The sequence below is a fragment of the Camelus dromedarius genome, chromosome 18, assembly GCF_036321535.1.
Source record: "Camelus dromedarius isolate mCamDro1 chromosome 18, mCamDro1.pat, whole genome shotgun sequence".
Taxonomy (NCBI): Eukaryota; Metazoa; Chordata; class Mammalia; order Artiodactyla; family Camelidae; genus Camelus; species Camelus dromedarius.
The window spans coordinates 9,581,075-9,604,409 of record NC_087453.1 but is presented as its reverse complement, the minus strand read 5'-3'; the positions used below and the strand labels follow the sequence as shown (position 1 = coordinate 9,604,409).

The following is a 23,335-nucleotide window of genomic DNA, read 5'->3' as shown; positions in this document are numbered from 1 at the left end:
CACAAAGAATTTCTGTTTTTTTTCTTTATGTGACTGAGCACACACAACCCACATACTTGAAATTTAGGCTCACTTGGAACATAATGCATTACTTAGCACCACTGTGGGCATTTTTCCATATTCTTAACTGTTCTCTGAGAAAGCCTCTGCAGTGGCTGGCTGTACATTGTTGTAATTTATTTAGTGAATTCTCCCTCATTGGACTCTCAGGTGAGTTCTGGTGTTCCGGTGTTGTAACTATCACTTTGGTATAATTATCCGTAATTTATTGCCCTCCTGTTGAAAGAGTGCTTTCCTCTCCACCGATGAAATAGTAGTTTTTATTTTTTGTGTAAGGCCACATAAAGAAGTTCTAATCCAAGTCTCACTCGAAAATACTTTGTTTATCGGGAGGGGTTGTATTATTAACTTCTATTTCCAAAAACTACAAGGTCATTAGATTTTCAAAGGCATTTGGGACATAGCAACGTGAAAATGAACCACATTATATAAACATTTTCTGTTTTTTCAATCTTTTTGCTCTCAACTTTTTTTAAAAAGCTTCTGCACTTACTTATTTTTGAACTTGATCTCATTAAAATTTTGTTACACTCATCATGAAATCATAATATGTAGAGAAATGCCCTCTAAGTTGGAATAAGAAAATGTGAAATTTGACACTTGATCTTAGCCCAAAGGCCGAGAAGCGATGAAAATGTGAAATTTTAATGGGAAGGAAAAATAATTGGAATTTGTAATCTCTCCCATGCAGCCTTTGAGAAGCATGTGGTGTAATTATACTTAAAGCTGAGCAAGAAGTTGAGTCGGCAGTGTTACAACAGGCACGGCTCTGTCCGGGTACTTGTGGATGGAGAAATGCACGTTGAGTTTCTCTCTGGTTTACTTTTAGGATGTGGATCTGGACCGTCAGTCTTTAAGCAGCATAGATAAAAATGCCTCTGAGAGAGGCCAGAGCCAACTCTCCAACCCAACTGATGACAGCTGGAAAGGCAGACCGTATGCAAGTAAGGCCACTTCTGTGTTGTTTTGATTTATTCATTTTAGGTAGGTAGCACATTTATGTGATTCAGATATTCAGAAGGTACAAAAGGGTAAACAGGATAAGCCTTTCTTGCACCCCCGCCGTCCCTGTGGCAGCCGTGTCTCCAGTTTCTCGTGTACCTTTCTAGAGACACTTTGTTCATATGTAAGCAGACGCATATCCATATACACAAACATACACATATGTGTCTCTGTTTGTATATGAATTCTCTTCCGCTCCTCTTCATGCAGGCTGTAGAATACCATCTATGCATTATTCTTTTTTCACTTAATATAGATCATCCGAAGTCAAGTACCTAAAGTGCTCTCATGCTCTTGAATACCACTTTATGTTGCCTCAGGTTGTAGACGTACTATTATTTGCTTAATTGGGTTCCTACCAGTGGACGTTTATGTTACTCTCAGTCTTCTTCTGTTGTAATCAGTACCGCAGTGAATCACCTAATACATGTGTTGTTTGTGAGTCTAACTGTACGGTAAATTCCCAGAAATAGGATTGTTGGATTAAAAGAGAAGTGCATTTGCTATTTTGACAGATAATTCCAGACCGCTGCCTGTTAGTTTGTACCTGTTTGCATGATCTTTGGGAACATCTAGGTGATATTTGGTGTTTTTTGAGTAGTTTTAGTTTGCAGTTTTCTAATTATAAGTGAAACTGAGCAGTTTTTCATGTGTTTAAAACCATTCCTGTTCTCTTTTCTGTGAACTAACCTGTTCATAATCTTCACTCATTTTGTATTGTTCATGTTTTTATTGGCTTGGGGAAGACTCTGTGCGTTAGAGATCCCTTTTCTGGATATGAGTTTCAAATTACCTTTACCAGTTTATCTCTTATTGTTGCTTGTCGTAGGTTTTACTGTCTGTCATTTTTTTTTTTAAAGGATTAACAGTTGCTGTGAGCCAGGCACTGTGCTGTGTGTTCCGTGTGTGATCTCATGCGATCCTTGTGCTTGCCCTTTGAGGGGGCTACTGTTTTACATTTGAATGAACTGGGACTTAGGTGATGTGATTTGCCACCATGTGGTAGAGTTGGGATTCAGACATACTTTTGGCTGACCAAGAAATGGGAACTTTTCTGGTGTTAATCTGGTCTTCTAAAGGTTATGTTTCCCCATTGTTTTTCTTCATAGCAGTTTCACCCTCTTCTCAGCACTCCAGGCTGTAGGGGTTAATATTGACATTAACTTATGAAGCAGCACATTAGACAAAGTCATGTGTGGTCACCATTATCTTTTGAAGGCATGAAAAACAATCACCCTAAGAATCCATGAAAGAGACACCATGTTGGAGACGGACAGGCTGTTCCTCAGTGTCTGCAGCACATCCTGTCTCTCCAGTGTGCGGGGAGAGGACAAGCTGCGTCCTCGTCAGCCCCAGATAAAGGGGTCGGCATGTGTGGGAGGGGCAAATGGACATTTCTTTAAATGGTGTGGTAAGTGCAGCAAGATGTTTATGCCCTGAGAGGTGCCTGGGACTTGAGACCCCTGCCATTCCTCCAAGGAACAGTGCTTTTGTCTCTCCCAGTCTCCTGTCTCAGCCTCTCTTCTGGATCTAAGCTGAATTAGAGCAGCAGGCAGAATCTCTTACACATCATCCGTATTGTTTTCTTTCCTTCTTTTTATTTTTGGTCCAAGATGGTGTCATTGAATTGGCACAAGTTAAATGTCTGCTGCAATTCCACTATATACTTTTTCAATTACGAAACTAACTCTGCATGGAGAATTTTTATATGTATATATAGTTTCTAAGCCACTTTCAAAAGCTTGACGATGACCCAACTCCTTGTTTTTATTTAATATTTACTATTTAATATTTTCAACATTCTGATTCGATAACAAGTTGAAAAGGAAGCTCTACTTCGACTATAGTCAAATCAGCCAGCACTTACAAAGTGCCAGACATGGGCCGTCCCTGAGCCCAGGGATTAAGATGAGATGTTAGTCAGAGTCTAGTCAGCAGACAGAAACCACATCAACAATTTGAACAGGGAATTCTACATTAAGAATCGCTAACCAGTCAAAGATAGCTAACCACCAAAAGAGGTAGAATTCAACTCTTGAGGGGTATGGAAGTAGAAAATGTGGAAAGCAGACAGAAGGTGATCCAGAAACTCGGAAGTCTACCTTTGGAGAGTCCAGCTACGCAGGAACCTGTAGCTCCTGTGGTGACAGCACGGGCCGGAGCTGATCTGTGGGAGTGGGTCTCCAGGCAGCAGGGAGACGTGCTGGAGGACATGGGGCCTGCATAGCTGGCGCCCTTCCCTTCTTCAGGCCTCTGCACAGATGGCACATTTTCAGAGAGACCTTTCCTGACCAGTTTGTTTAAACTTGGAACCCTCTCATGACACCATCCGACCTCATCCCCATCCCTACCTTACGTCCTCATCGTTTGACGCACTGTATTTTTTTTCAGTAGTTTGCTGTCTGTCTGTCTCTGCTGTGGAAACGGGTTTTTGTGCAGCTTATTCACTGCTGTGCCACAGCGTCAGGAACCGTGCTGGCGCATAGTAGGAGCTCAGTGAGTTCAGTACTGGCTGAATCGTTATTAGGGTTAATCTTTATCATCTAACATAGATCAGAAACTGTTTGCCAGCCTCCTCATCAAGTGTGTGGTCCAGCTGGAACTGATCCAGACCATCGACAACATCGTGTTCTACCCTGCAACGAGCAAGAAGGAAGATGCCGAGCACATGGCTGCTGCCCAGGTAAGAGCAGGCCCGGAGGAGGGCGCCCTCATCTGTGGGAAGGCTGCTCAGGTGCAGTGGTGCGCAGGGGCACGCTCGGACAGGCTCCTGTGCTCATCTCTTCCCAGGCCAGCGCTCAGTGACACGGTACTCGTAGCTTAAAATTGGCCCTGATTGGGGTATTAACACCACAGAAATCAGCAAACACTAAAAATCAGGGATTCCTTCCTTTTTTTCATTTCCCAGAGAGCCAGTTTACCAGCACGCCACTGATTAGATCCCACCCTCCACCCTGGTGCTTCAAAAAGTGTGTTACCAGTCCCAGGAACTGTTTCTTATAATTGGTAGCCAGTTTAACCATAAATCACTGAGAGGGAAAATATGTGGATAAAGGTACCAGTTCTTCCTTCAGAAAGTTCACTCTTCTGTCTTGCATGCAATCTTTTATATATACCGTACGCTTGGAAACAGAATTCATTGTCCAAAAACTGGACTGTCACCTTACACCACTGGTTGCAAACTTAAGTGCTCCAGGGGCTGGTGGGTTCTGTGAGCGCCCGCGGCAGGCTGGGTGGGACTGTGAAACCGGCGAGTGCCAGCCCAGCCGGGGCCTCAGCCACCCCCCAGCTCCGGCGGCTGACACTGCTGCTCTCAGGTGGGGCAAGCTGCGAGGGTCTTCCGGGTTTTCCAGAGGAGGCAGAACCAAGATTTTTTTCATATAGGGATTCTCCTGTTTATTAAATACTGTCGTTCTTGATCAACAAAGTACATCTGTGGGCCAGATCCAGCCCAAAGTTTGTCCCTTTTTTTTTTTTTTTTTTTTTACTTTTTAAGTACACAGTTGAGTGGCTTTAGTATATTCACAGAGTTGTACAAACATCTCCACGGTCTAATTCCAGAAGATTTCTATCATTGCCAAAGGGAAACACCTAACCATCAGCAGTCACTCCCCATTCCCTCCCCATTCCAGCCCTTGGCAACCACGATCTGTTTTCTGTCTCTGTGGAATTGCCTAATCCAGATATTTCATGTTAGTGGAATCATATCGTCTGTAAGCTTTTATGTCTGGCTTCTCTCACTTAGCATAACGTTCTCCAGGTTCATCTGTGTTGTAGCCTGTATCAGTGCTTCATTATTTTTATATGTGGCTGTGTAACCTTCCATTGTATCACTGTACCACATCTTGTTTATCCAGTTGATGGACATTTGAGTTGTTTCCATTGTCTGGCCATTATGAATAATGCTGCTATGAACATTTGTTTAGAAATTTTAATGTGAACATATCTTTTTAATTCTCTTGAGTATATACCTAGGTGTAGAGTTGCTGAGTCATATGGTAACTCTGTGTTTACCTTTTTGAGGAATTGCCAGACTGTTTTCCAAAGCAGCTGGACTATTTTACATCCCATCAGCAGTGTATAAAGGTTCTAATTTCTCCACAGCCTCACCAGTAGTTGTCTTTTTTTTTTATTATTATCAGTATAGCAATACCAGTGGGTGTGATACTTCATTGTGTATCTCATTGAGGTTTGGATTTGTTTCCCTAATGACTAATAATGTAGAGCATCTTTTGTGCTATTGGCCATTTGTGTGTCTTTGGAGAATTGTCTATTTCAATCCTTTGCCCATTTTTAAGTTGGATATTTATCTTTTTATCATTAAATTGTAAGAGTTTTTGTATATTCTGGATGTTGGTCTCTTATCAGACATTCATGATTTGTACCTCTTTTCTCCTATTTTGTACATTGTCTTTTCAGTTTCTTGATGCTGTCCTTTGAAGCACAGAAGTTTTTAATTTTGATAGAGTCCAAGTTACTATATTTTTCTTGAGTTACTTGTACTTTTAATGTTATTTCTAAGAAAACATTATCTATTCAAGGTCACAAAGACTTAGGCCTACATTCTCTTTTAAGCTTCCTGATTTTGGCTCTTACATTTAGGTCTTTGATCCATTTACGAGTTTACTTTCGTATATGATAGGAGATTTTGCACCCTAAAGAGCATCTACCTTCATTCTTTTGTACATAGATGTTCAGTTGCCGCAGCACCATTTGTTGTGTAGGCTATTTTTTCCCACTGGATTGTTCTAACACCCGTAAATATGAGAATTTATTTCCGGATCTCAGTTCTGTTCCATTGATCTGTGCCTGCCTTTATGCCATTACCACACTGTCATGATTATTTGATTACTTACTTTAGTAAGTTTTGAAATTGAGAAGTATGAGCCTTCCAACCTTGGCTTCTTTTTTCAAGATTATTTTGGCTATTCTGTGTCACTTAACATTTCCACACAAATTTCAGAATCAGCTTGTCGGTTCCTGCAAAGGTATCAGCAGGGCCTTTGATGCGGATTGCATTGAATCTATAGATCACTCAGCCCTTTTGCAACGTCTGTCTTATAGAGGGGGATGTGGTCCATTCCTAGAGGGCTCGACAGATACAAAATCCGTAAACATGTCTCACATTTTAGGCAACATGTTCAATGAAAATCTAGCACTCCATACCTATTTTTATGGTTTTTCCCTTCACATTTGAAAACATAGTTGTCAAACTTTTTAAAGTTCATTAATCACCTGATGAGGCTAAAGATGCCACTTGGGCTTTGGTTAACAATTTCTGTCTTTCAGTATGTTTTGAGACACACCTGTCTCATGCAGTGCAATTTTTCTCATTTTCCAGTTGCTCTTTTTTTACTGCACATATTTTTTAATTTACATATATGTACTGTTCATTGTTTCTAAGAACATTTAGAGCTTTAGCTTTTTAAACTTACGTAGTTACCAAAGGAATAAAGCAAACCACAAGATAAGAATTAATTCAAAAAGATATATACACCCTGCTGTTAACAGCAACATTATTTATAATTGCCAAGATATAGAAGCATCCTAAGTGCACATCAATACCAATTTCTTGATAAAATAAAAAACAGTGCAATCCTGTAGTGAAATAAATTGAGAAATCACACTCCTGTTCACACAACGAAGGTAGTGCTGACGAAACTGAGACTTCGGCCGGCAAAGGCCACCGTCATGCAGGAGCCCAGGTGTTCTTTCCCTGGCCACTGAGCAGAGTCTAAATGGGAGACCGCTCAGGGTGTTGAGGAATGAAGTGTTCCTTCTACAGAGGATGAGCTCTGGACAGTTATGATGGCCTCTATCTGATACCACGATATCCAAAACTATTCCACCTTCTTTACTTAGCTCTCCTGTCCTCCCCTCTTTAGCAAGACACACTGGATGCAGATATCCACATAGAGACAGAGGATCAGGGAATGTATAAGTGCATGTCTTCCCAGCACCTCTTCAAGCTGTTGGACTGCTTGCAGGAGTCTCATTCATTCTCAAAGGCCTTCAACTCCAATTATGAGCAGCGGACTGTCCTGTGGCGAGCAGGTAAGGAAGGCTACACCGCAGGTCGGACAGGTGGTCACACTGGTCACCATCCTAAAACATTAAAGCCTTTGGAAAATTCCAGATATGGTACACGTAGCTGGAATAACTTGCCATATCTTCATGCTTGAGGTAGAAAGAGATGCTGGATATGTTTCATCCTAGTACCAGGAGTACTGCCTGGCACACGGAAGAGTCAGTAAGTATTCAATGGAAAAACAAATTGATAGAGAGTTGAACTGATCTGGCAAGTCAAGAAATGTTACATTAACTTGAGATTGTGTAGCTAAATGTGATATAAAAAATGTGATAGTCTAGGAGAAACAGAAGCATTCATCCCTTTTTTGAGACTTTTGTGGATTCTCTTTCCCACCTCCACAAGTTAAGAACCTGAGTCCTGGAGGTGGGTGTGTGTGTGTAGACACACACGTATATATGCAGATGGGAGTCTCACTTGGTGAACTTTGCACAAAAGTGATACTTTATATAATTTTTATGTTGTTACCATCACTTTTTCTCCCCCAAGTACCTATTTTAACCCACAATTTTAAAATGTCATTTTTCTCTATGGCTTTAAAATATCTAGATGTTTTGTGTCTTTGACTAAAATCAGGTTTTGCTTCTCAGAGTGGTTTACATGTCTCTATGGCTGATTGGTACTGCTTTGTTTAAGAAAATGCGTTCTTACGCACTTCGTGAAGAAAAAAAAATCTTGCAACTTAGAAACATGCTAGAATTCTTAAGAGCTTTTACACTTGAGAAGATAAAATGAATGACTTCTCCAGCCAGCGAGCAGAGCCTAAATGGAGAGCAGCTCAGGGCGTTGAGGAGCAAAACGTATCCTGTACAGAGGAGAGGAGGTCAGGGCTGCCTTCATCTGACATCACAGTTGAGCCGTATTAAGAATGTGAGCTGTTTCAGTGTTTCCTGAAGTAACTAGATTAGGTTCCCGTGTGATTTCTCAGCATCACCCTGGAAGTGTGCACTATTTATATGACTATCTGCTGTCTAGGTTTTAAGGGCAAGTCTAAACCCAACCTCCTAAAACAAGAAACCAGCAGCCTGGCCTGTTGTTTGAGGATCCTGTTTCGAATGTATGTCGATGAGAACCGCAGGGATTCCTGGGAAGAAATACAGCAGCGACTTTTAACGTAAGAAGAATGGTTTCTGGTTGAATTTCTTACCTGTAGCACACAAAGTGCTTCACAACAATGTTGTATTTGAAAAAAGTAGATGAAAAATACCTACATGTTGACGCCCTCACACACTGTTTTCCTTTTTGTTTTTTCTTTCTATTTGGTAACTCTTCCATTTGACTTTGTTTAATGCCCTGAAGAGGGCAAGGCCCCATTTTTCATCCATATGTTTCTTAAAGCAGAGAAACATGGTCTGGAGAAGCTGAGCTCAGAGTCATCAGGCCCAGAGTGAAGCCCTGACTAGGTCCTCTGCAGAGCGCGGGCTGCCCTAGCGTTCCGCCTAGTCCTTCTTTCGCAGAGGAGCACATTAGAGTCCCGTGGGTACCAGGATGTACTTGGGTTATGTGGAAATGCAGCATTTGGGAGACAGTGGAAGCCCTGGAGAGAGCCCCCTGCAGAAAAGTAGATCTTTGCCACCCAGTTTCTTAGGCAACTGTGAGCACGATGCTGTGTCTGAGCCTCCTTTCACTCCTTTAAGATTTAAAAACAGTAACATGCAGTGTTGGCAACCGTGCGATAAAGACATGCACACTCCTGCACTGCTGGGGGCAGTGACAGGGTCTTTCTGGGAATCAGGCGGCATTATTTATCAAGAGCCTTAAAACAGTCAATCTCTTTCTTTGACTCAGTAATTCCACTGTTAAAGAAGCAGGATCCCCACACAGAACATTCATTACAGACTGACTTATTATAAAGAGAAAAAATTTAAAACATTTCCACCGTAAGCCCCCCTGGCTAGCTCAGTTAGGAGAGCATGAGACTCTTAAAACAGCTCCACTGTGGAGTTGATAACTACATTTTGGTGTATCCTATGATATAATATTACACAGCCATTAAAAATGAAGTTTTTTAGTGGGGAGGGTATAGCTCAAGTGGTAGAGCGCATGCTTAGCATGTACGAGGTCCTGGATTCAACCCCCAGTACCACCTCTAAAAATAACCTAATTATCTCCTCCTCCCAAAATAAAAAAATAATAATTTTTAAAATAACACAATAGTAAATAAATAAAATATCTATTTTTGTCATGAAGTTTTAAAAAAATAATTTTCCTTCATATGGGAACATGTTCATAATACAAGTTTCACCACCAAAAAAAAGCAGGATGTGAAACCATATATACTTGTGATTTTTCAGCAAATGTTTTTTAAAAATCATACCCAAAAAAACTGGAAGGTAGCATGTCAGAATATTGTCATGTGTCCCTTAAGATGATAGAGTGATGGGAATTTTTTTCTCTTTTATAATTTTTTGCACTTTTCAGTCATCTTACAATGAGAATATGTAACAAATCATAAACTGAAAAAAGAATTAATTGATTAAAGGGGACACCAGTAGCTCATTTCAACTTCTGTCAAGCCCAAAAGAGAATTACCTACATTGTCTCATAGTTTCTCTAAAGGAGGTACATCAGTGTTCAGTTCTTAGCACAACACATTTTAAAAATAGCAATTGTGTGAGATGTGAGAAGAGAAAGCCAGCGCCAGGCCTGCACGAGGCTAGCATTTAACATACTTCATTATATCTTCACAGCACCCCTTGAGTTTGGTACAGTTATTCAGTCCCACTTTACAGGTGAGCAAATCACTTAGCCTCAGTTTCCTCAGCTGTAAAATGGGAATAAATAATTGTATTTGCAGGAGTAAAGAGTTCTCCACGTCAGTGGAACTGTCAGCTGTTCATCTTTTGTTTGATGTGCCTCCCCCTCTCTGATTCTCCTAGTGTTTGCAGTGAGGCCCTCGCCTATTTCATCACGGTGAATTCTGAAAGCCATCGGGAGGCCTGGACAAGTCTCCTGTTGTTACTTCTAACAAAAACCCTCAAAATAAATGATGAAAAGGTATAAACAAGTGATGTCTCCACAGTCTGGGTGGGCTTTTTACTCAGCGTTTGAAGTTAACTACCTTCTCCATCCTTCCAAGGGTGGTTGCATAACCACCGCGTTCTAGGTGTACTGGAGAGACCTCAGTGCATTACGGACAATGGATGCCTGAGGTTACTGGGGCTTTTTGTCTCTAAGAACCCTAGTTGAGAAAGGCTGAAGTTGAGACCAGGCAGGTTGCTGTTAAGCAGCTACAGTGATTTTCAGTGTGGCTTTGTTGGAAGAGAGGGTTGAGATTGTGAAACATGAGTTTAGAACTGAAAACTTGATTTATTAAAATGAATGTTGACTTTGGTATCAAGGCTGTCCCCAGATAATTTGTGTTTGGAGTTCAATATAATCAAAAGAAGTTTTAATTTGCAAATTTTTTGTACTAATTTTCTAATAGCAAGAAAAAGCACAAATATTGCAAGAAGTTCCAGGGTGAGACGAATACTTTTGAAGAACTTGTGCTGAGAGATAGTTCCACGTCTAATTCTCTCTCTCTTTCTCTCTCTCTCCCTCTCCCTCCCCCCTTCCCTCTCTCAAGTTTAAAGCACATGCTTCAATGTACTACCCCTACTTGTGTGAAATTATGCAGTTTGACCTGATTCCTGAGCTCCGAGCTGTTCTGCGAAAGTTCTTCCTAAGGATAGGTGTTGTATATAAGATATGGATTCCAGAAGAGCCATCACAGGTACCAGGGACCCTGTCACCAGTGTGGTAGCCCTGGCCCCTGCGGGCCACCGCTCCAGCTCTGCAGAACTGTCACCATGCCACCTCCGCCTGCCACGTCTCGGGAGGGGTCAGACTGCAGAAAGTCGGCATCTTGGAGCTCAGAATGGCCCGGATGGAGATGGGCTCTGCACCGGTTCCGCCCGAGGCCCTGACTCAGGCGTTGTATTTCTTTACACCATCGCGTACCCAGTTACCGCAGTCGGTGGGGAGTCTGTTTCATCTCTGTCATCTCACTTTACCGACTGAACTCTGTCAGGTCTGCTGTCACACATGCCATGGTTTTCAAGCAAAGGCCCACGATTGGCTGTAAATGTTCTGTCAGAGGAAGTCACTCTCCTTGAAGATACTGAACATAGCTGTATAGGTTCATGATTCTTAGAGAGTATGTTAATAAAATTTTTTGTAACGGCTAAGCGCCACCTCAAATACGCTGGGTTTTTTGTTGTTTGAGTGTGCTAGAGAAGTTTGAGTGTTTTTGTCAGTTGTGAGTCAGCTGTAGTTATGTTAGTTTGGGGAAAGGTGGGGGGAAAAGGGTTGTTTTCTTTTTTTCTCTGTTTTGTTCATGTCTGGGTGATTTTTAAAACATTTTACAAAAAAAAGATATTACTGAGGATTTGACTGAAGGCAGAGTTTAGTAATTAAGTTAGAATTAAGAGCTTGCAAGGTTTTAAAAAAAAAATGTAGTGCCTCCTGGCTCTCTTTAGTAACCTGGGGAGAAAAAGTCTATAGGAAAAAGTAAACAATTTAATGAAGATGATTAGTCTTCCTTGAAGTAAGTATTTGTGGAAGGGTATTAAATTAAAATTTCCAGAATACATTGTCCATCTAATATATGAAGTAGTAACAAAAATGAAGTAGTAATTTAAGAGAATTAATTTATATTTGAGTAAACCTTTTATTTTTACCTCAGAATAGTGAGTGTACCAGTTGTTGGTATCCCTGCTTGGCACCGTTTCCACGAAAGGGGCCCTCGAAAGAGGCCTGGGCACCGGGCGTGAGAAGGGTGGCTCCCGGGAACCTCTGAGCCCTGTGTCACGTCGTGGGTTCAGCCAGAGCGGACCTGTGTTGTTGTGAGGCCAGCACAGCTGACTGCCACCTGGCGGGAGGGAGCATGTGTTCAGTGCTCCTGCTAATTTGAGCCTAAGAGCTGAGTCCTTTGGCAGGGTTAGATTCTGGGGTCCTTATTATGTTGATGATGGTGCAATAACTCTTAACTGCAGCAGAACTGGATTCTGGTGCAGCCTACGTAAAGGCGGGCGGCCTGCGAACACGGCCCGAAGCCTGCAAGCAGTATATTTGGGAGCTTGATTTATTCTCAGTCAGTGAGAAGGAACACGCGTTCATCTCTGCCCTCCCATCCCCTGCTCGCCGAGGGCAGCGCTCAGCATTGGAAATGTCAGTTACCAAACCTTCAGGTTGCTGCCTGCGCCCTGTAGTCCTGCAAATTGGGTTGTATTGATGTCAACTCTGGTGCCTTAGAAGTTAGTAAGCTGGGAATCAATCTAAAAAATCGGATACTTTTTCTTTATAGAGAAGGACTTCTGGTGCTTTTGTTTACTAAGAGACCGATTTCTTATATTTTTTGTGTTTAATAGCCTTGAAAATGTTTGGTTTTGGCCAGCAGCACTCTGTCGACTTTTTTCTTTCCCCAAAAGTGTTTTAATTTCTCTACCAAAGAAAAAAAGAGCAGGTTTAGGTTTTTATGTTATTTACCTACATGGGAGAAGAAAGGCTGTGAAATTAGCAGGAAGGGACTGTGGGAGAGTATTTTTCTGTGATGGAAACTGTTAGCACACTTGTCGTCCTGGTCCCAGAATCCATTACGTCTTTACACCGCAGTGTGGAGCCTACATCCTAAGACTGACTTGCCGGCACTGTGGCGCCTCACAACCTCGGCGAGTCAGTCCCCATCAACACGTGCGCTGAAGGTGTAAATGGGGAGCATGCAGGTTTGTTCATACTTAGATTTTCTGTACAGCTGCGTCCCTAGTTGGAGATTTTTCTTTTCCTTCTGAAGCTCTCACGACGTTTTCGTCACTAAATGTGACCGCAAGACTTTGCCCATGTATTCCTGCCTTCTCTTTCATCTTTACCTCCTCTTGCAGAGTGGGAAATGTGTAAGCACATTTTGTTCCTTGCTGAAACGTTCAGGTTTAAATTTCTTTTCAGCTGTGTTTCTCAAAAGATTCAGTTTTCTGAGTGAGGCATTTGAATTGTACCAGCATGGACCTTTTAAAAACTGGATGTAAAACGATTTAGGGTGATTTTTCTTGTCGGTGGACCGTGACATACAGAGGAAATCCCTTACCTCCAGTGATAAGCCATTCAGCCTAAATCCTATTTTGTGAATAAATCTATTCTAGCTCGCGGGGAACGTGGCTCGTGCCACTCAAACACTAGTGAACGGGGTGTGTGTGACTCTAGCACCGAGCCGGGGTGCCATTCGTTAACAAGGTTATTGAGGAGAGCGAAGCATTTCCAAGGCCTTATTTCTTTCTCAGAATGCTTTAAGTGTTGATTATTTCTGCTGGGTCTCTAGAAATGATTTTGTTTGTTACAATCCTGCTGCTTTGAGCAATTTCGTTTTTCTTCATTGTCCTTTAGGGAGATCACCAGCTTTGGCATCTTAACAACAAACAGTGGATGGGAAATCTTATTTCTAATATGCATCTTTAAAGTCAAATACACCTTTTCCCTGTTACTCCTCATGGACAACCAAAGAACATATATTACGGAAATTGTATAATAATAATCTGGAAACAACAGTTTCCTCTGAGAGGTGACTTTTGTACAAAACACACATACAAAAAAACAAAACAAAAAAAAAACCTGAATTTTTCTGTTGTTCTTTTGTGATTATGGCTGTACATTTAGTAGTCTTTATAGTTATTAAAAGGAACCTACTAACAGATGCAACTATGAATGTCTCATTCAAATGTTTGTTGTTATGATGCACATGGATATTGGTTTAAACAGAAGCTGGATTCTTAATAAAACTGAATTTTCTGATTTCTGTTTTAATATTTGTGTTAAAATAGACATAGCTTGAACTCACGTGAAATCCTGGAATTTTGCTATCAGCAGCTTTGTAGTTTGGGAAACAAGGAAACCAAAGCTGACTATTTAAAAGAATGACTATGTATGGAAATCCTTGCTCTCAAAAAAAAGACACTCATCAAAAGTGTAGTTTTTCTCAGTGTTCTAATTTTTTAAAAACTTTATGCACATTTGCATCAAATATTTCTTTATGTGCAAAATGTATGTTTTACCTCCTTAAAATGCCTAAAAGTTAGATAATAGCTACTTTTCTTTAATCTATACACGATGATTAAGTGCATTTAATATTGGTAATTTAATGAAAAGCATTCCTTGCCCAATGGATGTATACATTTTTGAAAGAATAAGCAGAATTATATAATATGAAATGCTATGTAAAGTTTTCTATGTAAAATATTATGTACAATACGTTAAAATGAATATCTCATGCTTTAATCAGGTGGTAAATCAATAAAGTTTTAAAAAGTAAAGCTGCTTGTACTATAGTAATTAATTCATACCAAACCATGGTTTTGGGTTAGTTCTTGTGGCAGGTATAAGCTTGTGGTTTTCAGTTGGTGGTATAATTTGGCCTTTATATTTAACTAATATAATTATTAATGGGAGAACATTAATTGTGGGTTTTCATTTTTTTTAAGTAAAATTCCCCTTTCACCTTCCTTCCTTCTCACTGAGAAACGGAAAAATGTCTCGTTACGAGGTCACGAGAAGATTCTTATTTATCCCATTAATTAGTCTGACCTGTGGGTTCATTCTCAAGAGAAGACAGAACTCTCCTCCTGCCGGCATGGAGGCCAGGGCCACAGAGGAAGGCTCACAGGGTGGGCAGCGGGGCACTGAGTGGGAGATGAAGCTCAGTTTCATGCAGGGAGCCGACATAGGACGACAGGGAGTGCTACGCTCAGCTTTACTGCCTCCCAAGTGCACAGTCCATTCTTTCTGAAATATCTGAAGTTATAAATCATGCTCGTACTTAAAATAGTCCACTGCTGAAATTGACTAAAACGTGGTCGTCCATATTAATTCCCTGGTAAAAACTCTCTGTGGCTCCACATTTCACCTGCTTCCAGGCAAGAACAAAGGGATGGCCCTTTGTTTCCAGTCTTTATCTCTTCAGAGCAGACAGTGCCTGAGTTTTATCTAGAGCAGTGGTTTTCAGTTCTGCCCGCAGGGAACACTGAGGACCCTTGGTAATGTCTGAAGACATTTTTGGTTGTCACAACTGTGGCAAGGGGTGGCTGTGCTACTGGCACCTAGTAAGTAGAGGCCAGAGATGCTGCTAAGCCCCTCCCCTCCCCGCGCCCCACAAGGAATCACCCAGCCTCAGTGTTTGTAGTGCCAAGGTTGAAACACCCTGAACTAAAGTGACCTCCTTCCTCTGCGTAACAAAACTCTCTCAGCATGGTGCTGTAGGACCTAAAAGTCCATCTGTGGCAGATACTTTCGGCTTTCTTTGGCCTTCCTGCTTACGCATGCTGAGGGCATGCTGAGGTCACTGGTTGCGGAAGGGCACAACTCCAGCTTATTTAAGCATTTTGAAAGGTAATTTTAGCATCGTACCACACGTGTATGCTGCCAAGAAACTGGAACACGTTTTAGGCAAAAGTATGTTTTCTTTTTCAGAGGACTAGAGTGGCCCCCTGGAACCTTTTTTTTGCAAACCTGTGTAACATGCCTGTTACCCAGTCTAAGATACCTGAATTGTCCTTGGATTAGTGATTTATGTCACATCTTAGAAGCATCCAGCTTAGTACATGTAGCTGCATGCCCACAGTAAGAGGAGGAGGAGAAGGGGTCGGTCGGTACTCCCCAGGGATTCTGGCAAAACGTGATTTTATCTATTTAAATGCGTACTTCCAGACAAGTGCCAATCTTAACGTGCTCAACTGAAGACTGAGCCTTTGAGGATAATTTTATACAGTAGTCAATTTTCATCTTTCCGGGAGATTCCCAGTGTTTGCATAAAGCTTCTATAGCCTCCTCTTTTTTAACCTAATTCAGATTTGCCTAAAGCATTTATTTTGATTTATGTCAAGAAATACCCATGTGTTCTAATAAACTTCTTAGCTTGAGTGAATTTGAGCTTAAATCAGGGCATATTGATTTCCTTCTCCAGAGCACTGTGGATTTCTGAGAAGCAGGCAAAGAGCAAGCACCAGTCTGTAGGAGAGAGGCCAATGGACAGATCATGGAAGCTGGAAGGAAGAACTCTGCAGAAGGTTTTGTGCTAGCTTTCTGCCCTTTGGGGCACTAAGCAGGCTATTAATGTCATTCATTCATTAACATTAATGATGCTAGTGAACATCATTAACAGTTATTGATGTTGACTGCACTCCAGACACCTTACTAAGTGCTTTGCATACAGGAAGTCTTTTAAACTTCACCATAACCATATGACATAGATAGCAGTATTAGACTCCTGTTAGATGAGGACAGTGAGGCCCAAGAGGCCCACTGAGGCTTGATCACAATTGGAAAGTGGCAGAGCTGGGACTCTGACCCAGCCACTGTCTTCAGAGCACACACACACCAACCACACTACATTTCACTTCGCCGGTTCATCTGGGGAAAGGGGCGGGAAACCAAGCAGGGCATCCGGCAGAACCCAGTCCTGGTCTCTGAGGAGCTTCTGTTCCAAGGCCCCTGTTTGTAAATTGAACTGCTTGGGTATTACAAACCCCTGAGTCAGAAACAATCAGTACCCGATCTCTTAAGCTACCTTTGTAGGGCTATTCCTTGGGCCTCTTCCTGACTAGCTCAGACATTCAGAAGTCAAGGAAAGGAATGGTGTCTAGCAGAGACAATGTAGGGCCCATAAGCCCTTGTGATTTGTGCCTTCGTTTTTCCACTTGATTACACACCTTAAAAGTCACCAATTTGTGACTGCTTTAGCATTCCACACTTGCTCCTGCCTCAGGGTCTTTGCCCTTGCTTTTCCTCTGCCTGGAATGCGCTTTCTCTGGAGTGCTTCATGGCTAATTCCTCTTCCTGGGTTCAACCCAAATGCTAACTCCTGGTTGCCCTCTTGGTGTTCTCAGAGCTCACTGCCATCTGCTGTGATCTGTTTAATGTGTGTCTCCCGCTGGAAAGGGGGAATGGAATGGGGGCAGGAACTGTGGCTATTTGTGTGTGACAGTCTCACCAGCTGGAACACAATACCAGATAGAAAATTCATTCAATGAATTTCTGGTGAAAGAATGCAGGGATTTTTTTAAAGTGGAAATTCTAGGATGATCCTGGGACAGTTCACAATCTCAGGGCAATGCAGTTATTTCCTGTGCTTTCTTGGGTTGATGGCAATTCCACTCTCCATTTGCCTCGCTCAGCTTGAAGAGGCAGCTGCCACCCAAAGACCCACTTCTGTTCCCACATGGTGGAAATCGGTGCTGGGCACCTGCTTTCCCCTGAGAGCATTCGGGAAGGTGCTCAGTCCTCAACTCCAAAGGTGCCCAGAGGGCTCCAGTTTGAAGCTCTGTAGTCTCTGGATTCTTGCCAGTCTCACTTTGCCCCTCCCCTCCACCAGAAGAGAGAAAGAGAACTTTATTCCTCCTGTTAGCCTTCTCTAGTGATCACTTTTTATGCTCTTGCCATTTCAGCCATTGTTTAGCCTTTTTTTTTTTTTTTTTGTCATTTCTGTGATAGCACCTCCCACCAGAGCAATGATCAAAGTAATAATGACCATTTACTGGATTCTTAATGTGTCAGGAATTTTCTCTGCACACATCATCCCCTTTAATCCTCACAACCACTCCATAAGGCAGGTACTATTATTCTCATCACATCCCATTTTTTAACATGGGGCTCAGAGAAGCCAACAAACTTGCCTACGGCCACACTGCTGGATGTAAAGCCCCACAGGTCTGGCTCTAGAGCCAGCCTCTTAACCACTGTCCCATACCACCTCTCCATGCTTGACAGCCATTAGCCCCTGTCCCCATCCCTCTCCTCCACTGCATCCTTCATGTTCCCTTCAGCCCCTCCCTAAGGAGGGATCTCACACAAGGGCCAGGCTATTTGATGTGCTGGAGGATAGACACTTGTAGGTCATTGGGCACTGGCTCCAGAGGATGGAGAACACAGCCCACTACTGACATCTGCTGGCTTTGGGGCAGAAATACAAATGTGGGCTCACATGCAGGAAGTCTAAATTTTAGTTTCGAGGTTATATGTCAAGCTAGTAAGCTTCTGAATAAAAACATTCTAACCTCCTTCTTTGATAAATACCTTTGTAATGCCTGGAAGTTCAGATTCAAAAGTCGAATTTTCAGCTTCCCCAGAGTTCCATACCAGAACAGAGCATCATGGGGAGAAGTGGCTTTTGTCCTGTACCCTTTCTCTCCCCTACTCAAGCCTCAGTCTGCACCACAAGGCTTTGAATATGTGTGCATGTATGTGTGCATGTGTGTACATCCAGCTCTGTCCAAACCCGCTGCAAACACAAGTGCCCCCGAATCACACTTCCAGCTTGGGGATGCTCATGTCTGCTGTGCACTTGCTCTCAGAAGTGACCAGCCAAGAGGTTTCCACAGACCCTGGAAGAAGGCTCAAGGCCTAAGAGTGGGGACTTCCAGGGTTCTCTGTGACTGAAACGTGGTCTGAAAAGGGGTGGCATGCGTTCCTGGTGAGCACGGAAGCACACCCACTTGGCCCACGGCCCCCTCGCCTGCTGGCAGGGAGTGGCTGGAGGAAGGTCAGAGTGGAGCCCTCTAAAGCGCAGGGGCCAAGGCAAGGGCCCGAAGGCTTGCCCAGGTCTAAAGTAGTACCACCTGGGAAAGCGGAGGACTGGGGACAATGGGAGGGCATCAAAAATACCCTTCCAGCGGTCATAACAGATGGTCCTAACAGCTTACACAGTTGGGCTCTGACTGTTTCCCAGGTGCTCTTTCGTGGGCTTCATACGTATCAGCTCTTTAATCTTCACAATCACCCTAAGAGATAAAACAGTATTTTTAACCCTATTTTAGAGATGAGGCAACCAAGCTCGGAGTAACTTGCCCAACGTCACACAGATGGCATTGGGAACTTAACCTGGTGGTCTGGCTCAAGTCCACGCTCTTAACTAATGTGATACAAAAAGATGAAAGAAGAGTGGCAATAAAGGATGGTGAACGGTATGTCAATTGTATCTCCATAAGGCTGGGGTGGGAGGAAGGCAAGGAAATTGTTAACGGAACGAAAGCAGGTCCAACAACATTGCTATCGGACAAGACAAAATGGGAAAAGGAAACCTATGAAAGGGCCAAAGAGGACTATTTCACATTATCAAATGATAGACTTCACCAACAAGAAATGGCCTGAAACTTTATCTACCTGACAGCATCAGAATATAAACTACTGAAGTACCCTTTAACAATAACACAGCCAGAATCACTATGGGAGACTCACATGCCTCTCAGAGAACATCAGATAAGGAACATTTTTTTAAATAAGGGGATCGAGGACTTAAATATTCACTATATTGCCTACAGCCAATGTCCTAGTTAGCGAAAGATCAAATGCTGTTTTTACTGTGTGAAGTTTCTACCATGTGCACGCACGTTTAAAAAGGAAGAACATTGCCTCCGTTTTAAAAAGATAAGAAGTGACAATCTGACACTTCTCAATTTTAGCTATCAACTCTCTCCTGCATCTCAGCTGGGCCTTAAAAGGAAGTCTTTCCATACAGTAGACACATTGTTTTTATCAGGGTTTGGAAAGAAAGGAAACTACATGCATACTCAGTTGTTGCTCCTTAAAATGGCTGAACTATTTTCATTGGTTTCCAACACAGCAGCAGCGGTAGCAAACCTAAGAGTGTGTGTATGTGGTAGGGACAGAGGATAGGGATTCCCATCACCCGTGCAGGGAGAGTGGGGAGGGAGGCCACACAAGCCTTTCCATGGCCCTTACCTGCATGGTTCTTGGCAAAGGGCAAAGAGCCCTGCTGGAGCCATGTCCACAGACATGATAATCTTGGCACAGCTCGAGGGCTTCCTGCAGAAACTGGCAGTGATACTAGACAGACACAAGACGTCAGCCAGCTTCCTTCCTGACTGGCTCTCAGGGATAAAAAGCTGTTAAGTCATCAGGGTCGCTCTCCCAAGGACTGGAGGAAAATGTCCAGGAAAGCAGATTAGCAGGATCAAGGTGACTACTTGTACTAGTGGGGCAATGGTAAGAATACATCTTTTTCACCAGTGTCCTAAAAATGTACACTTTTCTCAATGGACTTCACCTATTTAGGGCTTTTAATTCAACATTCAGCAAATATTTACTGAGCAGCTACCATGTGCTAGGCACTGGGGGTACAGCTGTAAATAAGATAAAGTATAATAGAGTCCTTGGGCAGGTAGTGGTAGAGGGGACGATTAAAAAATAGACAGTTAATCGCAGGGAGTGATAAATGCTAAGAAGAAAATGATATAATGGAACTAGGGCTGCCAGATAAAATATAGGACACCTGATTCAATGTGAATTTCAGATAAATATTGGTTTGTTTTAGTGTATGTCCCATGCAATATTTATACTAAAAAATTATGCACTGGTTTTCTGAAATTCACATTGAACCGGATGTCCTGTGTTTCATTTGCTAAATGTGGCAACCGTAAACACCTCATTTTTGGGAGGGGGCAGAGGAGGGGAGTGGGCAACTTCAGTTGGAAGAAAGTGGAAGGCCTCTTTGAGAAAGTGACATTTGAGCTGGCATCTGAAGGTACAGAATAGCCAGTTATTCAAGAATCTAGAAGAGCATTACAGGCAGAGAGGGAAGAGCAAATATGAATGCTCTGAGGTAGGAATAAGCTTGGAGCTTGGAAGAAGGGGAAAGGGAGGTGGGGGTGGCTGAGCTGAGTGAGGGGGGAGGGGGAAGGAGGAAGGTGATGAGTCAAACAGCTTGGCAAGAGTGCCAGATCTTGTAGGGTTTGTCGGCTACAATAAGAAATGTTGAGTAATTTTACCAAAAACTTTTATTTATAATCCTTTCACTCAAATGGAGCAACTTTTTACATTTTCTGCATAGGAGATGCTTTTATATGCTTGTAGCGAGGATGTGGTCAGGAATAAACAAAGCCATCAGGACTGGTGCAGAGGTGACTGGACGTTTTAAAGAGAGAACGAGGGATGAGGGGAGAGGGAGGCTCAAGTGAAAAGTTACGAAGGGTTGGTCAGTGTAAATGTGATTAGGCTAGCTGTGTCTGCGAGCTGGCAATCATCAAAGTTAGGCTTCTAGCCTCACACAGAGAATGGGAGACAGAGACCCTGCCTTCCTGATGATTACATTTCAAAGGAAGAGCTTTCAGGTCCTTGAGAAAGACACTCCTGAATTGTAGGAGACACATATATAATATCTCCAAGGAATGGAGGAAGAGTTCACAATGTAAGCCCTTTACAGTAAAGCTCTAAGAAAGGGAGGTTGGGGCCCATGCTCAGGTCTTGGTTAGAAAAAAAACAGTACATTCTCCTGGCAACACTGAGCTTTCTTAAGCAGTCATGGGAGAGGCCGGGGCACTGGCATCATCCGAGCGACACGGCCTTATGCTGCTAGAAGCCAGTTTTGAGTTTGGTCATCTCTTAGCGTAGAGGTTTGGACAGAGTCATTATGGGCTGAGGGCTTTGCTGTTCTCAATGCCTATATAATTTTGTGTTCTTATATGTGTTTCCTTGAATGATGATAAAATAGTGTGCCTTTCAGTCCCAGGAGTAAAAAGCTAGCAATTCCAAGGATTGGCTGAGTGGAGACAGTTGGTCCTGTTTAAGGAGGAGGAGGTGGTGGCCAAAACTGAAGGTTGGGATTTCCGGAAGTCACCACTGGTTCCTCTCTTTCCCGCACTCAGTGTATCATAAGATCCATGGGCTCTACATCTGTCATAAATCCTGAGGCTGTCCACTTCTCTCCATGTGCACTGCTACTTGCCCTAGTACAGTCCCAACATCTCCCTCCTGGGTGCTTCCAACAGCCTCCTCACTGGTCTCCCTCCTTCAAGCTCTTCCCCCAGTCCAAGCAATAACTGGTGTGGGCCTTTTAAAATATACCTTTGGTGGCCGTCCTGTAACGCACGCACTTAAGACACAGTCCAAACACTGGCTTATGAGGCAGCCGTACATCATCTGGACCCTGCTGGCCTAACTTCATCTCCTGCTAGGATCCACTTCATTTTTTAAAGCCCCAGCCTAGCTCAGTCCTGCCTAAGAGCCTAGAATGCTCTGCAGACTGATCACACTGCTGTCTCCTTTTGGAAATTCAGGTCAATTGTCACCTGTTCGGAAGCCTCCTCTGGCCCATCCCGTTGAACTCATGTCACTGCCTGCCATATCATCCTGTTTTTTTTTTTTTTTAACATTTTTTATTGATTTATAATCATTTTACAATGTTGTGTCAAATCATATCATCCTGTTTTTAAATCCTCTTCGTTAACACTTACCAAATCTGAAAGTATTTCACTTGTTTATTCCGTTTCTTCCTCTAAAACATAAGCTCCATAGGGGGGCAGAAAGTTCTCTTCTGTCTGAGACGCTTTGGATATGATTTTGGGCAGTTCGCTCAACAGTTTTACAAGGCCTACTGCGTGCCCGACTCAAACTAGGTCACAGTCCAGCGGCCACTCGCCGAATCTGTGCTCACCTCAGAACAGGGATTGTGACGCCCCTTAGAGCGGTCAGAGACAAACGGCACTGTTGCTTGTGACGTCAGCGCAAACACAGAGCGGGGCCGTGATTGGCCATTCGAGTTTGGGTGGGGCCGAGAGCCCTTGGTCCCGCCCCCCGCCTCGGCCCCGCTCACGCATGCGCCCTGGCCGCAGCCTCGCCGCCGCGCCATTTTGCCGGGGTTTGAATGTGAGGTGGAGCGGTGGCAGGGGTGGGTAGTGCCGACTACGGTCCGCGGCTGAGATTCCCTTCTCCGTTCCCGTATTCCCACGAGGTAAGGCGCGGGCGTGCACAGCTTGGCATGGTGGCCTCTTGGGACCCAGCTGGGGGAGGGATGAGGCGCTCCCGACACTTCCGAGCGCTGGAAAGCAGGGACCGCACCTCTGGGAGAGAGTGGAATGTGGGCCCGTGCCCCGGGCGGTGCCCTCGGTCAGGGTCTTTCCTTTCACTGATGGGTCTCGCCTCCCCTCGCGGCGTCCCCAGGCCTGAGGCCCTGGCCCTGTGATCCCCGGGGCCTGCGAGGGGCGAGGGCAGCCCAGGCGCGGCCTAACGCGAGCGGCGCGAATGCCCGCCCCTTCCCCTCCAGCGCTGCGCTGATTGGCCGCACCGCTCGGGATGGCCTCTTCTCATTGGTCGCACCCGCGCGTCCGTTTTCGGCGCTCTCGGCCATCCGCAACGTGAGCAGAGTGCGGCGGAGAGGCCTGTGGGCTGCGAAGCGGCTGTGCGGGTGTGCCGGCCTCTGTACGGACC

The 23,335-nt window shown here is 43.5% G+C and overlaps 2 protein-coding genes across 3 annotated transcripts in view; both read left to right on the top strand.

Annotated features, from left to right (window-relative positions):
- ARFGEF2 (ADP ribosylation factor guanine nucleotide exchange factor 2) overlaps positions 1-14,433 on the top strand; it is an 84,190-nt gene extending 69,757 nt beyond the window's left edge. For both annotated transcript variants that reach the window (XM_010978636.3, XM_031433649.2), the window contains exons 34-39: positions 890-1,004; positions 3,615-3,745; positions 6,948-7,116; positions 8,126-8,264; positions 10,030-10,147; positions 10,719-14,433. In XM_010978636.3, coding sequence (XP_010976938.3) covers positions 890-1,004; positions 3,615-3,745; positions 6,948-7,116; positions 8,126-8,264; positions 10,030-10,147; positions 10,719-10,895 — 849 coding nt within the window. In that variant the 3' untranslated portion in view covers positions 10,896-14,433. The remainder of the gene's footprint in view (positions 1-889; positions 1,005-3,614; positions 3,746-6,947; positions 7,117-8,125; positions 8,265-10,029; positions 10,148-10,718) is intronic.
- An 8,296-nt stretch (positions 14,434-22,729) lies between these two features.
- CSE1L (chromosome segregation 1 like) overlaps positions 22,730-23,335 on the top strand; it is a 35,298-nt gene continuing 34,692 nt past the window's right edge. Inside the window, exon 1 of the mRNA XM_010978638.3 lies at positions 22,730-22,859. The gene's annotated coding sequence lies outside the window, so the exon portion shown is untranslated. The remainder of the gene's footprint in view (positions 22,860-23,335) is intronic.